The sequence below is a fragment of the Eubalaena glacialis genome, chromosome 19 (genome assembly GCF_028564815.1).
Source record: "Eubalaena glacialis isolate mEubGla1 chromosome 19, mEubGla1.1.hap2.+ XY, whole genome shotgun sequence".
Lineage (NCBI taxonomy): Eukaryota > Metazoa > Chordata > Mammalia > Artiodactyla > Balaenidae > Eubalaena > Eubalaena glacialis.
Genome location: NC_083734.1, coordinates 21,484,343 through 21,505,041, shown reverse-complemented (window position 1 = coordinate 21,505,041; position 20,699 = coordinate 21,484,343). Strand labels below are relative to the sequence as shown.

The 20,699-nt window shown below is 38.7% G+C and overlaps 1 protein-coding gene across 3 annotated transcripts in view; it reads left to right on the top strand.

The window, feature by feature from the left end:
- Positions 1–90: 90 nt before the first annotated feature.
- CCT6B (chaperonin containing TCP1 subunit 6B) overlaps positions 91–20,699 on the top strand; it is a 189,636-nt gene continuing 169,027 nt past the window's right edge. For 2 of the 3 annotated variants that reach the window (XM_061177130.1, XM_061177131.1), the window contains exons 1-4: positions 91–284; positions 1,898–1,961; positions 2,528–2,662; positions 16,798–16,945. In XM_061177130.1, coding sequence (XP_061033113.1) covers positions 283–284; positions 1,898–1,961; positions 2,528–2,662; positions 16,798–16,945 — 349 coding nt within the window. In that variant the 5' untranslated portion in view covers positions 91–282. Of the gene's footprint in view, positions 285–1,897; positions 1,962–2,527; positions 2,663–6,023; positions 6,207–7,979; positions 8,084–12,966; positions 13,078–13,235; positions 13,396–15,984; positions 16,067–16,425; positions 16,524–16,797; positions 16,946–20,699 lie in introns of all 3 variants that reach the window. The other variant, XM_061177129.1, reaches the window with a different exon arrangement.

The window sequence follows — 20,699 nt, the reverse complement described above, 5'->3', positions numbered from 1 at the left end:
GCCGACGCCTGATGACGTTACTTCCTGTCCGGGCGCTGATTGGCTGAGGCTCAGGCGCGTGAGCCGTGGCGCCAGGGTTTCCCTCAGAATAGCAGCTGAGGCCGCTTTAGGTGGAGGCGGCGGGGGTTCTCTTCGTAGCGGCTGGCCGTGGCTGCGATAAAAGCCATAAACTCCAAGGCTGAGGTGGCGCGGGCCCAGGCGGCCTTGTCAGTCAATATATGAGCCGCCCGAGGGCTGCAGGATGTGCTGCGGACCAACTTGGGTCTTAAGGGAACCGTGAAAATGTGAGACGGCGGTTGGAGCGGCGGTTGGGGCGTCGGGGTTTGTTGGGTGTCGGGGCGCGCTGTGAGGCAGACGTTCCACGAAGAGTTGGGAGCGACGTGGACGCACTTGTGGGCCTGCTTTCCCTCGTTCTCATTCCTGCCCTGAGCTCATTTCTAGCCTGGTGGGAGAGGAGGAGAAATGCTACCCGAAGAAAGGGCCAACTGTGACCCCCTCCCTGCCCCCCGACTTCTTGTTAAGGTTCATATGCAAGTAGAAAGTCAGTTCATTTAGTGTCATATATGAAACATAAGTCATCTAGCTCCCCTGCTGTTTAAGAGTTTGGGTTTTGCTTGGCAGTGTGTTGTACTGGAGACGGCACGGGCTTTGGAACCTGGCAGGCTTGGGTTCAAATCCAAGGTCAGCTTTAGCTATGCGTCCCTAGGCAAGTTGAACGCTCTTTCAGCATGTATTTACTTAGGACCATTATTTTCTTTAGAAGAGAGGGAAAGAGACTAGTGAGGGCAAAGAGGTGTAAGAGGAGAGAGGTACAGTCTCAGAGGAATGAGAAAAGTAATTAATATTAACAGTAAAAGAGGGCACTGAGTATGTACTAACTGGGATGCTGGGAACTCAGAGATGACCAAGATACAGTTTCTATTCTTAAGGCGTTCTGGTAGAGATGAATGTGCTAATTATATATATACCATTATACTGAGGAAAGGGACTAATAACTGATGGCAGAAGGGAGAAGGGAAAGCTTCTCAATAACAGAGGATTTTTCATCAGTCTTGAAAAACGAATTAGAGTTCTCCAGTTGGAGAAGGGAGTAAAGGCCTTCTAGATAGGGTAACTTCAGGAACAAGAGAAGCTCAGTGGTGTAAATCCAACAGAAACAAAACCAAACATGATGTAGTAAGGGAACCACAAGGTTTGCCCACAAGATCTCATTTGGTAGAAGAGGTAGAAAAAATAGACATTACCCAGCTTGGGAAAGGTAAACTGTGTCATTGCTATATAGTTTGGATTTTATCTTGAAGGTGATGGAGAACATGAAAATCATGGAAGGATTTTTGGTGAGGGAACTGACTGAATCACATTGCCTTTTAGAAAGATAAATGCAGTGTGGAGGGTAAATTCAAATTCAGAGATATCAAGATGCTAAGTAGTCCAGACTAGAGATGATGATGACAGTGGAGATGGAGAGGAGGGGGTAGATTCAAGAGACATTTAGGTTGTAGAATTGACAGAACTCGATCTAATAAACGTGAGGGGTGAGGGAAAAAATTAGTTGAGTGAATGAATGGTAACATTTCACAAAAAAAGAAACCTGCAGAAAGTTCACAAATGTGTGGTTTGTAGACTTCCAAGTACTCTTCCAGGTACCAAACCACTGTTCATAGCTCATGGACTGCTCTTGTCCTTAAACTTGTAAATGTGCTGTTTGGAATGAAATCACCATAGCAGTCCATCTGGAGAGAAGTGATTCTGTGGTAGTTACTGTGGTATCCCCCATGGTGTAATGGAAGTTTTCCACACCCAGTTACTTATATTAAGGATAGTGGAGTGGCTAACACTGGGAGTGTCTTGTTTGGCTCTTGCTATATGAAGTTTATAACCACTGTTTTCTGAACAGGCTTGTTTCTGGTGCAGAAGACATCAAACTCACCAAAGATGGCAACGTACTTCTCCATGAGATGGTGAGCTGATGTTGCTGACTTAATAAACCTTTAATAAGCCTTAACTGAGAACATAGTACAATTTGTATATCCTTAAACCAAGGCCATCAGCTAAATACTGCAGTCATGAGATATGCTTGTTGGATTAAACCTTAGGAAAAAAAAAAGTCTATTGGCTGTTTCCAAATCTTTGTGTAGTGCAAATAATAGCTTAGGGATACTTCCAAATTAGTTACATCTTTTAAAGGCAATGCATTATGTTCTTTGTAATCATGGAAAAAAAAATCCTTTGCAAGTTTAGTACATATATTCATCTTCAAGATTGAAGGATTTAATCTTATTTTGGAAATGTCATTGCATTCGAAGCAGAGACTCTTTTATAAAATGTTCAAACCTCATTAGTTCTCAGTTTTTAACTTTTCGTTTTGACATTTATTATGTATGATAATATAAAACTTGTGAACTTATAGAATGAAGCTTATTTCATTTCTTAATTTTACTGTTGACCCTTAGGTTATCTTGTTTTTGGTGGACTATTTCTTTATCTCATTCTCTCTCTTTTTTAATCTGTCGCTTGCTTTTTTCAGCAAATTCAACACCCAACAGCTTCCTTGATAGCAAAAGTAGCAACAGCCCAGGATGACATTACAGGAGATGGTACTACTTCAAATGTTCTAATTATCGGAGAGTTACTAAAACAAGCTGATCTTTACATTTCTGAGGTATTAGAATTTCATAGAATGCACATTCATGTGGTACTTTATTTTGAATAAAAAGTTATTTATTTTTTTGCTAGTAAAATGGTTTAATTTTAGAGGGCAAAAGTTAATTTTTATCAAGATACTTTTGGACAATTATAAATGGAAATAATAATGAAATTTTTAGTCAAAATAATGCCTTTTATTGAAATTATATACCTTTTTAAAAGATGAAATATTTGAGATATATATAGAAGTTGAAAAAATTAGCCATGTACCCATGACTAATGGCCTAAAAAAGAAAACATCACTGAGAAAGTTGAAACCAAATTATGCACCTTTTAAAAAATAACTAGAGAAGAATTACTGAAGGTTTTCCACATTGTGAATTTACCTACTTTTCTAGTTTTATTTCCCTTTATAAACAGTCTCCTCTAGCCAGACTCCTTCATTCACTGGCCTCTGAAATCATGACATACATTTCTACCTCCATGCCTTTGTTCAATTTGTATTGTTTTCTTTGCGTTACTTACCTGTCTTTTCTAATTAAGCAGTTGAATTTTTGCTCTTTCAAGGACCATTTTAGCAAAGCATAACCTGTCCTTTCAAAGTGCTAAAAGGATCACTTTGTATTTCGTTTAGTATTGGGATCTGTCTATTAATTCAGTACCTGCAACTTATCTCAAGATGCTTTTAGCTGTAAGCAGTAGAAACTTGACTAAAAGTCACTTAAACAATAAAAAAATTATCTCCCGTAACAGGAAATATAGCAATAAAGCAGGCTTCTAGGGTTAGTTGATTAAAAAATTCATTCAGTCATCAATTACCCAGATCCTTTCTGTCTCTTAGCTCTTCCACTTGTAATGCTGTTTCATCATGGGCTTATTCCCATCCCGGATGAAAGACTGTCAGAAGAAATCAGGGCTACCTGTTCTCCTTACTAACACTCAGCAGGAAAGGGCAAGAGAAAACCATTCACCCAGCCATAGAATAAAAGTCCTTCCTTTATATGATTGGGCCAACATTGGTCTTATGTCCATCCCAAACCAGTGACAGTTTTTAGGGAAATTGACTTAATCTAATTAGGATCTGCCCCTTGAGCTAGGGATAGGGTCAGCTTCCTCTGAAGCACTGAGGAAGAGAGATACCTGAACAAAATTGGGGTTGGGCTAGGAAGGAAGAAATTAGGCAAGGGGAGATGCTGACAGACATTGACATAGTTATGAAACTGTGTGACAGTGCAGTGACAGAGCTAGGCACAGGATGGGATAGAAACACTGAGGAGGGAGGGGTATCCTAAACTAGCCTGAGGTAGTCCGGAAGCACTTCCTGGAGGAAATAGGCCTACGCTGAATCTTTAGGATTAGAAGGAGTGAGCCTGATGAAAGAGTGAGGGGTGAGGAGTGAACCTGATGAAAGAGTGAGGAGTGCAGAGAATGGCATTCCAGGCAGAAGGAACAACATGAGCAAAGGCACAGAGAAAAGAAGCAAACTGGTGCGTGTGCAGAGCTACAAGCAGTCTGGTGTTGGTGGAGTTTAAAGTGATGCGGACAGTAGTGAATAGGCATGTAATATACTAACCAAGAAGAATGTTCATACTGACATATGAATGAGTGATATGGTCAGATTGGCATTTTAAATATTTGGGGGACAGTTTTAAGGGAGTCAAGACTGAAGGTTTTCCTAGTAGTCTAGGTGAGAAGTTGTGAGGTCCTAGGCTGAGGAAATGTTTTGAAGATGGTTAATAACACAGGCTCTGGCGTCAGGCCTTGTGGGTTTAAATCCTGGCTCTGGCTCTTACTAGCCTGGTGGTCGAAGCCTTTAGGCCTAAATTTCCTCATCTGTGAAACAGGAATGATAAAAACACCCACTTCATAGTGTTGAGAGGACTAAAATAATACATGTAAATCCGTTAGAATAGTGCCTGGCACAAATGCTCAATAAATGTCAACTTTTGAAAGTTATTATAGGACTGACATAAAGGAATGGAGGAAGGGAATAAATTAGAACTAGTTCCAGCTTTCAATAAGTTTATGTATTATTTTTCAGAATAAACAATAGTGTTTTTTCAAAAAAAATTTTTGTTATAATGTCAGACCTACAGAAAAGTTGCAAGAATATTCCAAAGAATAACATTTCTCTCTCTTTCATGAATATATTATATATATATAGATATATATATATATATATATATATGGAATGTGTATATATATAGTAATATACATATTTTTTTCTAATGGTATAAGAATAAGTTGCAGACATGATGATCTAAGTATTTCAGTATATGTTTCTTAAACCAGGGAATTCTCATATATAACCACAGTATAGTGATCAAAACAGGAAATTAATATTAACACATTGATAAGTACTTTTATCTAATTTGCAGGTTTTATTCAAATTTCATCACTTGTCCCATTCAGTTGTCATACCCCTTTAGTCTTCTTTAAGCTGGAATAGTTCCCGAGCCATCTTTTGTGTTTCATGACATTGCTGACATTGCTACTTTTAGAGAATAGGCTGTTTTTTTTTTTTTTTTAAGAAAGTCCCTCAGTTTGGATTTGTCTGTTTCCTCATGATCAGACTCAGGTTATGAACCTTTGGCAGGAGTGCCATGGAAATGCTGTATTGGTCTTAATGCAGCATATCTGGAGGCACATGGTGTGTGTTTGTCCCGTTCTATGATGTTAACTTTGAACATTTGGTGAAGGTGCTGCCTATCTGTCGTTTTTCTCCAAACAATGCTGGTTCTTTTCCTCTACATTACAGGGAGTCTTTTCTGCTGTGCTCATTCAGAAGAGCACTACACGACAGTGTGTTATAGTTTTCAGACATAAAAAGAACTTCTGTAGTTTTTTTGTACTGTTGTAAATTGTAAACAATATTTCTGTAATTTTGAGATTGTTTGAAATATGAAGCGCTGAAAGATTACAAATTACATACATACACTTATATTTAGTGGCATTGATATAGGTAATTAATTTTTTTGAACATACCTATTAGTAGGAAAGGATGGTTACTTTTACTTTGGATAACTTTATAATTTATAGTTTTATGTTGATGTATTATGGCCTGCACCCTAGAATAATAGCTGAAGGATTTTTTTTTTTTTTTTTTTTTTTTTAAATTTTATTTATTTAGTTGTTTATTTATTTATGGCTGTGTTGGGTCTTCGTCTCTGTGCGAGGGCTTTCTCTAGTTGTGGCAGGCGGGGGCCACTCTTCATCGCGGTGCACGGGCCTCTCACTATCACGGCCTCTCTTGTTGCGGAGCACAGGCTCCAGACGCGCAGGCTCAGCAATTGTGGCCCACGGGCCCAGTCGCTCCGCGGCATGTGGGATCCTCCCAGACCGGGGCTCGAACCCGTGTCCCCTGCATTGGCAGGCAGATTCTCAACCACTGCGCCACCAGGGAAGCCCCTGAAGGATTTGAAGTTGCAAAAATAAAGGCACTTGAAGTTTTGGAACAAGTTAAAATTAAAAAAGAGATGAAAAGAGAAATCCTCTTAGATGTGGCTAGAACATCTCTTCAAACTAAAGTTCATCCTCAACTGGCTGATGTGTTAACAGAGGTATGTGGTTAAACTCTTGCAGAATGAGTACAGCCTAACACATGGTGGTAATTTTCTTTTTCCTATAAGATTATCAGCTATGGCATGTGGTTCTTTTGAACATACAACAATATATAGAAGACAGACATTTATAGGCTTATTTACAGAGTAGATTTGATTGGTCAGAACAGTATGTGTAATTTTTCAAAAGTGTCATATTAAGCCTTCTTTTAAATTAACTTGAAAGTTGGGAGGGACTTGGCTGCCTATGGATCACCCCCTGCGGAAGCTGTTGGGGTGATGCACACTGGTCTCCTAAATTTAGAGGTCCATATTTATTATGTGAGGTTGGGGATGTTGTTTTGGCACTGTGCCTTGTAGTTAAGGTTACCACTTTAATGAGCATGATTGATCTGATAGATAATATTCACATCTGGGAAGTGTATACTTGTTTACTTCTAAAGGTAGAATATATATATAATATCAGGACAAAGTTGGGTATTTTGGGAAGGCTTTTATCAGGTAGCTGTAGTTTGATGATATCATCATTGTTCCTCAGCTTTGCATTTTTTGAAACTTGAGTATATTAGTTTATCAGGAATGATGAGTTCATAACAACCAAATTCACAAGACATTGACATAGAAATCAGAATTCTATCTTACTAATTTACCTTGAGAAATATAAATACTGAAACACCTGAGTTGTTTCTGGTCAATTCTTACCAATAGGAAAACCTACTTGGGAAATCAGATTAAGATTAAGAAATTAAGACATTTTCTTGCTGAGCAGTCTAAATAAAGACTCTGCTGTGTTTTCTGCTGTTAAAGTACATATATCACATGGCCCAGAATCTTCAGGCTATCTGATTAGGGCCTCCATTCTCTTTTGGAGTTATAGAAACACTAATACTCTCATTTTCCAATGGTTTGTCATTATTCCCCATTAGTCATCAAAACCAAAAATCATGTTACCTCAGTAAACTTTTCTAAGATATAGTTTTTTTTGCTTTTATTTTATTTGAGGATGGTTATACTATAGCACTTAATTTCTGTAGTCAGTTATTTTCATATTACTTTCTGAGCTAAGCAATAGGTTGTGTGGTGCTGTGCTTCTCAAATTGCATATCCCTGGGGATATTTGGCAGAATAAATGAAACATGTCTTTCTGGAGTGTCAATTTTACTTTACGATGGAGGAAAAGCATTATTTTCACATTAAAACAAACATGTATAACAGAACAGTGTAAATCAACTGTACCCCAATGAAAATTTAAAAACAACAAAAAAAAAACATGTATATATTATGGCATGATGTGGAAAAGTTTCGTGGTTAAACATAAGACTTAAAAATTTCATGTTGTTAGAGCCAGCAAATTTGAACTCTTTCCTTAGATTTCATTCCTTCTTTTCCATTAAGGTGTCCTTTGGTGGAAAAGTTTGAGTAGTGTTTGTATAGTAGGCTTGGCAGTTAAAGAGACTTGATTTCTAGTTCTGACTCTGCTACTACCTGTTAGACCTTGTTTTAAGACCATAACTTCTTAAAGTCTTACCTTAGTTTCCTTCTCTGTAAAATAAGGGGTTTGGACCTGATAATCTATGAAGTCCCTGTAGGCTCTAAAGTATCCATTGGCATTAGTTATCATTCGTGTCCATGACCAAGTGACACTTTCTGACCTTGCCCTGTGTTTTGGAGCCTGAAACACTTTATCTGCTTAGTCTGGTGATAGATTACTAGGGCCAGTGGTTTCTTTTAGTAGACCAAATAATTTACTGTTCTCATTCATTTCTCTTCCAGGCTGTGGTGGATTCTGTTTTGGCTATTAGAAGACCGGGTTATCCTATTGATCTCTTCATGGTAGAAATCATGGAGATGAAGCATAAATCAGAAACAGATACAAAGTAAATGATATAAACTTTAACGGTGCATAGATTCTAGAATACTTGGTTATCTTCAGATATTCTTTAACTGATTTCATTAGTTACTTCTATTCATCATCAGTCTATTCATTCAGCATATATTAATTGGATACTTACCAGGAGCCATCCACTGTTTTAGGTGCTAGGAATGAAGAGTAAACAAAACAAAATTTCTTTTTTTAAGAATCTTACATTTCTAGTTGAAAGAGATGGTGGACAAATAATGCTAATAAGTGCTGTGAAGAGGCTAGAGCAGCTGTATATGTGAGCATGTGCATGATTTTAGGGTAGTAAGGGAAGATCATTGTGATGAGAAGGTAAACTACAGAGCTAAAGGGGTCTCTAGTGCTAGCCATGTGCATATCTGGAAGAAAAGTGTTCTAAGCAGAGGGAATAACAGTGGAAGAAGCCCCGAGGCAGAAGTGTGCTGGGGTGTTCCAGTGTGCCTGGAGCAGAGGAAGAGGAAAAAGTAGTAGAAGGTGAGGTCAGAGAGGTAAGACAATTATAACATTGTCTGAGTATGTGTGTACTCAGGGTGAGTAGCACCTTGTTGACTTTGGACTTAACTCATTTTAAACATTCTATTATGGAAAACTCTAAACATATATAAGAGTAGAATAGAATAGTGAATAAACTCCCACGTATCTGTCACTCATCTTTATCAATTTTCAGTATATGGCCAGTCTTATATCCCCTGTATATACTCCTCTTTCCTTCCTCCTGCCCAAACCTGGATTATTTTGAAGCCAATTCAGATGTTATATTTCATCTGTAAATACTTTATTTATTTTTAATATATGTGTGTGTATGTGTAGGTGTCTTTACTTATTTATAGAAGTTCTATTTGGTTCGTTCTTAAATCTGCCTTGTCACTTTTTATGGTTTCCTGTTCCCTGCAGATCTTTTCAAACTTACCTTTCATTTCTTTAAACATATAGTTCAGTTTGATAATTACAATATTTAAAGTTTTGTCTTGTCTACTTCTGGTGTTTATTTTATTTATTTATTTTTAAAATTAATTTATTTTTGGCTGTGTTGGATCTTTATTGCTGCGTGCGGGCTTTCTCTAGTTCTGGCGAGCGGGGGCTACTCTTCATTGCAGTGCATGGGCTTCTCATTGCGGTGGCTTCTCTTGTAGTGGAGCACGGGCTCTAGGCACGCGGGCTTCAGTTGTTGTGGCACACGGGTTCAGTAGTTGTGGCTCACGGGCTCTAGAACACAGGCTCAGTAGTTGTGGCACACGGGCTTAGTTGCTCTGCGGCATGTGGGATCTTCCCAGACCAGGGCTCGAACCCATGTCTCCTGCATTGCCAGGCGGATTCTTAACCACTGCGCCACCAGAGAAGCCCCGCCCAGGGACGACTTTAAACTAAATCCACAGCTTGAGGTTTTTTTTGAATAACCAGTTGTGAATTCTAACTGCAAGTCCATGTGAGGGCTGCTGGTTTGTACCCTGAGTATGTAGCCTTTGAGGTTCTAGCTTAATGTGAAGAGGGTCTTACTGTTATACTCTCTACTTTGGATGAGTCTTGAGCTTTGTTAATTCTGTCCCCCTCTCATGAGGTCAAAATTCAGATTTGCCTGAATTGTCAGATGACTTTAGGGTGAGTGGTTGCAGTTATCTACTTACCTCTTGGAGTTCCTGTTTTGTTTTCAGTTTTTTGTTTTTTTGTTTTTAAATCAATCATATCATACAGTTTCTCTCTGAGCTTCTTATTTATAAATTTTTATTTATTTATTTATTTATTTATTTATTTATGGCTGTGTTGGGTCTTCGTTTCTGTGCGAGGGCTCCAGTTGCGGCAAGTGGGGGCCTCTCTTCATCGCGGTGCGCGGGCCTCTCATCATCGCAGCCTCTCCGGTTTTGGAGCACAGGCTCCAGACGCGCAGGCTCAGCAGTTGTGGCTCACAGGCCTAGTTGCTCCGCGGCATGTGGGATCCCCCCAGACCAGGGCCCGAACCCGCATCCCCTGCACCGGCAGGCAGACTCTCAACCACTGCGCCACCAGGGAAGCCCCTGTTTTCAGTTTTGAAAAGAAAACTTTTGTAGCTCTTTACTGTTTTATGGCTCTGCAGAGTTTTTAAGGTTTTTTTGTTTTGTTTGTAATCCAGCATTTTTAGTTGCTTTTCGTAGTAGGGTTGGTCCAAATTACCTTACCATTGCTGAGGGCAACAAGTACTTGGTTTATATTTCAGAAGGATCTCCGTGGTTGTTGTGTGGGGAGTACACTGTGGAGCAGGGTGGGAGGTGCAAGGGCAGAAGCAGGAGACCGGTTAGGAATCTGTTGTACTATAGGTGAGAAAAGAAAAAAGGTTTGGATCAGGGTATACTTAGAAAGAAGGAGCAGTAGGATTTGTTGATGTTCCACATAGAATGCGACAGAAACAGAGGATTCAAGGATGTCTCTTGGGTTTTTGCATGAGCAGCTGGAAAAGCAGAGATGCCATTTCTTGGGATGGAGAAGACTGGGAAGAGCAGGTTTGGGGAAATAAATCAAGAGTTTAGCTTGGGGAATGTTATGTTTTCGATGCCTATTAAATGTCCATGTGGAGATGTTGCGTAAGAATTTGGAGAGAGGTGTCAGGAGTTCAGGATCGAGGTCTGGACTGGAAATATTTATTTGGGAGTCATCAGTGTGTGGATGACTTAAAGCTATGAGAGTTTTTAATTTATTTTTAAATTTTTTTGGCTGCGCCATGCAGCATGTGGTATCTTAGTTCCCTGACCAGGGATTGAACCCATGCACCCTGCACTGGGAGCACAGAGTCTTAACCACTGGATTTCCAGGGAAGTCCCTATGAGAGTTAATAAGATCATCTGGGAAGTGATATAGATAGAGAGAAGAGGAAGTTTAAAGACTGAGCCCTGAAAACTCCAATGTTTAGAAATTGAGAAGATAGGGAGGACTGAGCAGAGAAGACTGAAAAGGGGTGGTCAGTGAGATAGGAGGAAAGCCAAAGGAGAATAGTGTCCCAGAAGGTAAGAGAAGAAAGTGTTTCAAGAAGGAGAGAATAATCTGCTATGTCATATGCGGTTGACAGTTTGATGAGCAAGTTGTGAACTGAGAATTGACCATTAGATTTGGAGAACGTTTAGTTTTTTGGTGGCTTTAATGAAAGTTGATTCAATAAAAGGGTGAGTGTGAAAGTGAGATTGACGGTGGGCTCAAGAGAGAATGGTTAGGGAAGAAGTAAGGATGCAAATGTAGACAACTCAGAGGAGTTTAGCTCTAAAGGGGAGCAGATAAGTGGGGCAGTAGCTAGAAGGGAATATGGGAATGGGGTTGAAGGAGAATTTTTTGTTTTAAAGATGGGAATTACTATGACAAGTTTGTTCCCTGATGAGGATGCTCCTGTAGGCAGGAACAGTTGATGTGAGGGAAGAGGGGACAGTTGCAGGAGCAGAGAGGGGAAATGGGATACAGTACACAAGCAGAGGGGTTAACCTTAGAGAGGAGCATGGGCAATTCATTCCTAGTCATAGGAGGTTCAGGTTCAAGTGCAGGTAGATTGGTAGAGGTGGTGATGGGAAAGGGTTTTTATTTTCTCAAAGAAGCAACATCATTTGATGAGAGTGAGAAGAAGGGGAAGAGTGAAGGAGACTTGGAGAGTGAAGAATATTGAACATATAGTTTGTTTTTTTCTTCTTAAAGTATCTTCACATTCAGTTAGGAGTTGGAGTAATCTAGTTAGATGAAAATTTTGAAAAATTCCCTATAATTATGCTTAACTATTTTAAAAATTATTTCTTTACATGAATGTGTAACAAATATTGGTTATAAAAGATTCATAAGTAGAAATGCATTTCCTAATTGGGTATAAATGAATTTTTTAAAGTTATAAAAATATTTTCTCTTGAAAGATCACTTGGAAAATAGGAAAAAAGCCCCCGCCCAATTATCTCTATTCCTACCACCCAAGCATAACCCAGTCTTAGTTTTCTTCCATTTTTCCTTTTCAATGCCAAGGTGCTTTTTAAAATTAATTAATTAATTAATTAATTAATTAATTAATTAATTAATTTTTGGCTGCGTTGGGTCTTCGTTGCTGTGCACAGGATTTCTCTAGTTGTGGCGAGTACTCTTCGTTGCAGTGGGCGGACTTCTCATTGTGGTGGATTCTCTTGTTGTGGAGCACAGGCTCTAGGTGTGCAGGCTTCAGTAGTTGTGGCATGCAGGCTCAGTAGTTGTGGCTCGTGGGCTCTAGAGCACAGGCTCAGTAGTTGTGGCACACAGACTTAGTTGCTCCACGGCATGTGGGATCTTCCTGGGCCAGGGATCAAACCCATGTTCCCTGCATTGGCAGGCGTATTCTTAACCACTGCGCCACCAGGGAAGTCCCCCAAGGTGCTTATTTTTTAAAAGAATAGTTATAATCGTGCTTTATATGTAAATTTGTCATTCTCTGCTTATTAGCTACCCCTGTAAATATTTTTACATGTTATTACATGGTTTTCATGACTAACACATAGTTGAGTCATTATCTGCTGAACAATGCCCTATTGTTGGACATTTAGGTTAACAATTTTTAGTTGTTCCATGTAATTATTTTGAACAAATGTTCCTAAGAAACTCATTGTGTGCCTACCTTTCATTACTTGATCAGCTGTGTCACATGTTTGAGCCACATAATTTAAAGAATAATTCTGGGTTGACTTTTCATTGTGACTTCACAGTCACACTGTGTTAAAATAGGTTCTCTTTCCTAATTTTACTAATTATGTGTTAGGCTTAAAGTTGGTATAAGGAAACAGTGTGTAACAACTGCCCTGGCAGATATGTTACAACTTTAAGAGTATAGTTTTAATTTTATACCAAATTTTAGAGTGTGTATTCAAAGTAAGAAACATTACATATTTTTAATAGGTTGATCAGAGGATTAGTTTTGGATCATGGTGCCTGTCATCTAGATATGAAGAAGCGAGTACAAGATGCATTTATCCTTACTTGTAATGTATCACTAGAATATGAAAAAATGTACGTATGTCAGTTATTCTTTGTATCCTTTGAAATTGTTCTTTTCTAAAAGTGTTTTTTAATCCCTTTCTTACCTCCCAAATGTTTAGTATAAACTCTTCTACCTTTCCCTCTTCCCCCACCTTGCCTTTACTAGCTTGTTTTTATTAATCTTTTAGAGAGGTGAGCTCTGGTTTCTTTTATAAGACTGCAGAAGAGAAAGAGAAATTGGTAAAAGCTGAAAGAAAATTTATTGAAGATAGAGTACAAAAAATAATAGACCTGAAAGACAAAGTCTGTGCTCAGTCCAATAAAGGATTTGTTGTCATTAATCAAAAGGTGAGACAGAAAGTTTAGATTTTCACTGTTCGTAAATGTTCTTCAGTGTTTTGCCAAGTGTGGTTTGTGGACCCCATTTCAGGGGGCCTGTGAGGTCAAAACTATTTTCATAATATTAATAATAATGCCTTTACATTGCGTTGACATCTGCAATGCTGATGCAAAAGCAATGATAGGTAAAACTGCTGGCACCTTAGTACAAATCAAAGCAGTAGCACCAAGCTGTGCTAGTCGTTGTATTCTTTATTGCCACATCACCCTGCACACAAAAAGGGCAGTTTCATTTAAAAATGTCTTGATGAAGTGGCAAAACTTAATAATTTTATTACATTTTGATCCTTAAATTTGCATCCTTTGTTTATTTTTTAAATTGAAGGATAGTTGGTTTACAATATTGTGTTAGTTTCAAGTGAAGTGATTTTTGCAGATTATACTCCATTGTAGTTTATTACAAGATAATGGGTATAATTCCCTGTGCTATACAGTATATCCTTTTTGCTTATCTATTTTATATGTAGTAGTTTATATCTGTCAATCCCATACCCCTAATTTGTCCCTCCCCACCTTCCCTTTTCCCTTTGGTAACCACAAGTTTGTTTTCTATATCTGTGAGTTTGTTCCTGTTTTTCATATACATTCATTTGTATAATTTTTTAGACTCTACAATGTAAGTGATATCATACAGTTTGTCTTTCTCTGACTTATTTCACTAAGCATAATATTCTCTAGGTTCATCCATGTTGCTGCAAATGGCAGTATTTCATTCTTTTTTTTATGGCTGAGTAATATTCCATTGTATACATATACCACATCTTCTTTATCCATTCATCTGTTCATGGGCACTTGGGTTGCTTCCATGTCTTGGCTATTGTAAATAGTGTTGCTGTGAACACTGGGTGCATGTATCTTTTCAACTTAGTGTTTTTGTTTTTTCTGGAAATATACCCAGAAATGGATGTATCCTTTTATAATTCTGTGTCACAAAATGTGAAGTATGCACAAAATACTTCTGCCACATATCAAAATAAGGGTCTTGAAGGAAAGCTCTTATGTAATTGAGTTGCAAGCTAAAGTAGCCACTTTTTTCATGGAATGCCATTTTTATTTGAAAGAATGACTGACAGAATGGTTATTTAGACATAGGTATTTGGTAGGTTTTTCTCAGAAATGAATGAAACAGTCCTGTCACTTTAAGGAAACGACAGGCAGTATGTGTTGGCAGTGATAACATTTGAGCTTTCAAACAAAAATTAGAATTTTGGAAAACTTGTATCTGCCACTATGGGCTTGACAGCTTTCCAGTACTGAAAAGACTTTTCTGATAATATTAGTGATGATTAGCAAACATGATATATTTTTTAAACTATTTATTTTTTTTATTTACTTGGTTGTGCCGGGTCTTAGTTGCATCAGGCAGGCTCCTTAGTTGTGGCATGCATGTGGGATCTCGTTCCTCTGCATTGGGAGCACCACCAATTGGGAGTCATAACCACTACACCACCAGGGAAGTCCCACAAATGTGATATTTTTGATATTGTATAACCATGAAGTATGTCAACATTTGGAAGCTCTGCCTTAACTTAGTGAATATTTTCTGTATGACTAAAAAAATGCATGATTTAACAAAATCAGTAATCCATTCAAAGTGCGAGATAGACAAATGGATTTTAATGTGAGGGAGTATGAAAAGTTCATTGATGTGGTTTCATCTTCCACTTGGAAACTAACCTTGAAGAAACTATCACTTGTTGAGTTTTGGTATACTATCAAAGAAGAATATCCACATTTATCTGAAAAGGCTATTAAGATATTCCTCCCTTTTCCAATACATATCTGTGGAGGCCAGGTTTTCTTCATATACTTTAACCAAAACAACATATCACAGCAAATTGAATGCAGAAACAGCTGTCAGAATCCAGCTGTTTTCTATTGATAGACATTAAAAAGATTTGCAAAAATGTAAAACAACAACACTACTCTCACAGTTTTTTTTTTTTTAATTTAAAAAAAATCTTTTTGGCTGCATTGGGTCTTTGTTGCTGCGTGCGGCTTTCTCTAGTTGCGGCGAGTGAGGACTATTCTTCGTTGCAGTGCGTGGGCTTCTCATTGTGGTGGCTTATCTTGTTGCGGAGCACGGGCTCTAGGCATGCAGGCTTCAGTTGTTGTGGTGCTCAGGCTCAGTAATTGTGGCACATGGGCTTAGTTGCTCTGCGGCATGTGGGATCTTCCCGGACCAGGGATCGAACCCGTGTCCCCTGCATTGGTAGGTGGGTTCTTAACCACTGCGCCACCAGGGAATGGTGTATTTTTTTGTTTAGGGATTTATAATAAGTTTTCATTAAAAATGTTATTTATGTTAACATAAATGAGTTTATGGTTATTTTAAATGGATTAATAAATATTTCAAAAATGTCCATTTTAATTTATAATATGATAAATATTACAGCTCACATAAAATACAGCTCACATAAATGAAAGCTCTTTGGGTTCTTAATAACTTTTAAGGTAGTGATGCAGTGCTGAGACCAAAAAGTTTGAGAACTACTGGCTTAAAACCTGCTTGTAACTTTTATGCTAATTTGATTATAGGGAATTGATCCATTTTCCTTAGATGCTCTTGCAAAACATGGCATAGTAGCTCTTCATAGAGCAAAAAGAAGAAATATGGAAAGGTAAGCATGCAGATAATTATGAATCCTAAATTTTTTGACAGATTAAATTGAAATTGTCCCATGTGTATTCCCTTTAGCTTTTACATAAATGTTGTTGAGCAAAATAGTACCATACAAATTCCAAATTTTTTTGTAGTTTCAGTAAATAATGGAACTATTAAAAATTAAGATTGTTAACCCACCTCAGAACTTCTTCTCATCAGAACCTCAGAAGGTTTTCATCTTCTTAAAACAGATTTGAAAAACAATAGAATACAGTGAAAATGCAGTCTACTGTGTTAGATTATCTTTTCACCTTTAAGAAATTAGTCTGTGTGTTTTCCATAACCAAAGCTATGGTGGCATATATGTACTTTCTGACTCTGTCTTGCTTGTGGTGGAATGGCTGTGAATTCTCTTGAAGACCTCAGTATAGATTGCTTGGGACATGCTGGTCTTGTACATGAGTATACATTAGTGAGTATTTCTGTGGGCAATGGTTATAAAGTGAACAGTAAACCTTTTTTTTTTTAACACTAAATGTTTTGAGAATCCATAGGATAGATTTTACAATTTATTTACCTAAGTGTTTGTTAAGAGTTCAAATATATCTTAACTGCTTTTAACATATATTTAGTTATGCTTGATAAGAGAAATTCACATGAAGTTTGGGTTCTAATATTATAAACTAGGTCTTGACTTCATAATGACATTACATATTAAAGTTATATCTTCTTGTATTATCCTTTAGGGTGAGGAAAAATACACTTTTATTGAGGACTGTGTTTACCCTCGCTCTGTCACCTTGTTGGTTAAAGGACCAAATAAGCATACTCTCACACAAATCAAGGATGCTGTAAGGGATGGTCTTCATGCCATCAAAAATGCCATTGAAGATGGTAAGCTCTTTCTTGTGATACATATGAACCTCATGTATTTTTTAGAGTAGTAATACATCTATCATGGTATACATAGTATTTTAAAACATATGAATGATTACTATTCTCTCATTTCACTTTGGACAGCTTATAGTTTGGATTGTGAAGTTTTCTCTTTTGGAATATTCTTAATAGTATGCTGCTTTTTTAATTAACTTCTGTTTATTAAACGAAAATCCCTTAATATTGTAGTATCATTTTTCATTTTTAGAAATTTATTTTTAAAGCCATGAAAAAGCTTTTACAGCTTAGAACCCATTCTATTTCCTCATTGCAGTGTAATTTTAAGAAAGATTAGAGAAGAATATTAGCATTTATTATTTAATGATAATTTAAACCTCCAACCTTCTAAAAGGAGTTAGGGTAGATAATTCAATTAAAACACACATGTTTGGGGCGGAGTCAAGTTGGCGGTGGTGGAGGACGCGGAGTTCGTGTCTCCCCACAAGTAGGGTGCCTCCCGGATGCTGGTGGGGGACCTCGATGCCCAAGGAGACAGGAGGAACCCCCGAGCGACCGGATAGAATGAAGGGGGAGTGAGGGGGAAGGATCAGTGGAGGCCGGACAGGACCAGTGCACCTGAGGGGTGGCTGGGAGGGGGGAGGGGTTCCCACATCTGGAGGGACCCTCTGGGGCTCAGAGGATCAGGGGGGAGCGTGCCTAGCTTCTCCTCTGCCCAATTGGGCCCGGGAAGCCTGCTGGGCTCCTGGGCCTGGTCCTCTGTTCTCCAGGGATCCCTCCAGCCTTGTGGGTCCTAGAGGCGTAGGAGGGAGGGAGGAGAGGGGAAGAGGAGGAGAGGTGGATGGGGGTGGGGACCATCCGAGGCCAGAGGATCCAGTGCCATGGGCATTTCCTCTGCCCACCTGGCCCTGGTAAGCCTGTTGGGCTTCTGGGTCTGGTCCCCTGCCTTCTGGGGTCCCCTCCAGCCGTGTGGATCCCAGGGGCATAGGATGGAGGGAGGGGGGAGAAGAAGAAGAGAGGCCAACGGGGAGGGGCCCTCCAGGATCAGATGATCGGGGGGAATGTGCTAGCGTTTCCCCCGCCCACTTGGGCCCAGTGAGCCTGCTGGCGTCCTGGACCTGGTCCTCCACCCTCCAGGGCCAGAGGCACTCCTGGGCCCCTCCTGCTGCATTGAGCCTAAGCCCCCCCCCGCCACCCAGGGCCTTTTCCCCACCCTGTGGGTCCTAAGCATAAGCCCCGCCTGCCACCTAAACCCCGCCCCTGCCTAAGCCCCACCACCCCACAGCCAAAAGTCTTTTCCGACTTTTTTTTTCTTTATCTCCTCTTTTTTTTACTATTTTGGTTCTGTTTTACCTTCCATTGTTGTTTCATCTGTATTTTTATTTTTTATTCTTTCTAACATACCTGTTAGTTTTCTAATCTAATTTTATTTTTTACTCTTTGTTATTGTTCTGCTCCTTTTTTTCTTTTTTCTTTCTCTCTTTTTTTTTAGCTGCCCCACACAGCTTGCAGGATCTTGGTTCATGAGCCGGGGGTTGGGCCAGAGCTTCTGCGGTGGGAGCTCTGAGTCTGGACCACTGGACTAATAGAAAACCTCAGACCCCAGGGAATATTCATCAGAGGGAGGTCTCCCGGAGGTCCTCATCTCAGCACCAAGACCTAGCTCTACCCAACAGCCTACAAACTCTAGTGCTGGAAGCCTCAGGCCAAACAACCAGTAAACCAGGAACACAATCCCACCCATTAAAAAAAAAAAAAGTGAGATGACAAAAAAATATGTCACAGATGAAGGAGCGAGGTAAAAACCTACAAGACCAAATAAATGAAGAGGAAATAGGCAACCTACCTGAAAAAGACTTCAGAGTAAGGATAGTAAAGATGATCCAGAATCTTAGAAATAGAATGGAGGCACGGATTGAGAAAATATAAGAAATGTTTAACAAAGATCTAGAAGAACTAAAGAACAAAGAAACAGAGATGAACAACACAATAACTGAAATGAAAAATACACTAGAAGGAATCAATAACAATAACTGGGGCAGAAGAATGAATAAGTAAACTGGAAAACAGAATGGTGGAAATAACTGTCGAGGAGCAGAATAAAGAAAAAAAGAATGAAAAGAATTGAAGACAATCTCAGAGACCTCTGGGATAACACTAAATGCACCAATATTGGAATTACAGGGGCCCCAGAAGAAGAAGAGAAAAAGAAAGGGTGTGAGAAAATATTTGAAGAGATCATAGTGGAAAACTTCTCAAACATGGGAACGGAAATAGTCACCCAAGTCCAGGAAGTACAGAGTCCCATACAGGATAAACCCTAGGAGAACCACACCAGACTCGTATTAATCAAACTAAGAAAAATTAAATTCAAAGAAAAAATATTAAAAGCTGCAAGGGAAAAGCAAAAAATAGCGTACAAAGGAATCCCCATAAGGTTATCAGCTGATTTTTCAGCAGAAATTCTGCAGGCCAGAAGGGAGTGGCAGGATATACTTAAAGTGATGGAAGAGAAAAAGCTACAACCAAGATTACCCTACCCAGCAAGGATCTCATTCAGATTCGACAGAGAAATCAAAAGCTTTTCAGACAATCAAAAGCTAAGAGAATTCAGCACCACCAAACCAGCTTTACAACAAATGCTAAAGGAACTTCTCTAGGCAGGAAACACAAGAGAAGAAAAAGACCCACAAAAACAAACCCAAAACAATTAAGAAAATGGTAATAGGAACACACATATTGATAATAACCTCGAATGTAAATGGATTAAATGCTGCAACCAAAAGACAGACTGGCTGAATGGATACAAAAACAAGACCCATATATATGCTGTCTACAAGAGACGCACTTCAGACCTAGGGACACGTACAGACTGATAGTGAAGGGATGGAAAAAGATATTCCATGCAAATGGAAATCAGAAGAAAGCTGGAGTAGCAATACTCGTATCAGATAAAATAGACTTTAAAATAAAGTCTGTTACAAGAGAGAAAGAAGGACACTACATAATGATCAAGGGATCAATCCAAGAAGAAGATATAAGAATTATAAATATTTATGCACCCAACATAGGAGCACCTCAATACATAAGGCAAGTGCTAACAACCATAAAAGGGGAAATCGACAGTAACACAATAATAGTAGGGGACTTTAACACCCTACTTATACCAATGGACAGATCATCCAAACAGAAAATAAGTAAGGAAACACAAGCTTTAAGTGACACAATAGACCAGATAGATTTAATTGATATTTATAGGACATTCCACCCGAAAGTGGCAGAATACACTTTCTTCTCAAGTGCACATGGAACATTCTCCAGTATAGATAACATCTTGAGTCATAAATCAGGCCTCAGAAAATTTAAGAAAATTGAAATCATATCAAGCATCTTTTCTGACCACAATGCTATGAGATTGGAAATCAATTACAGGAAAAAAAACTGTAAAAAAACACAAATACATGGAGGCTAAACAGTGTACTACTAAATAACTAAGAAATCACTGAAGAAATCAAAGAAGAAATAGAAAAATACATAGAAATAAATGAAAACGAAAACATGACGACCCAAAACCTATGGGATGCAGCAAAAGCAGTTCTAAGAGGGAAGTTTATAGCAATTCAGTCTCACCTCAAGAAACAAGAAAAATGTCAAATAAACAATCTAACCTTATACCTAAAGCAACTAGAGAAAGAAGAACAAAGAAAACCCTAAGTCAGGGCTTCCCTGGTGGCACAGTGGTTAAAAATCCACC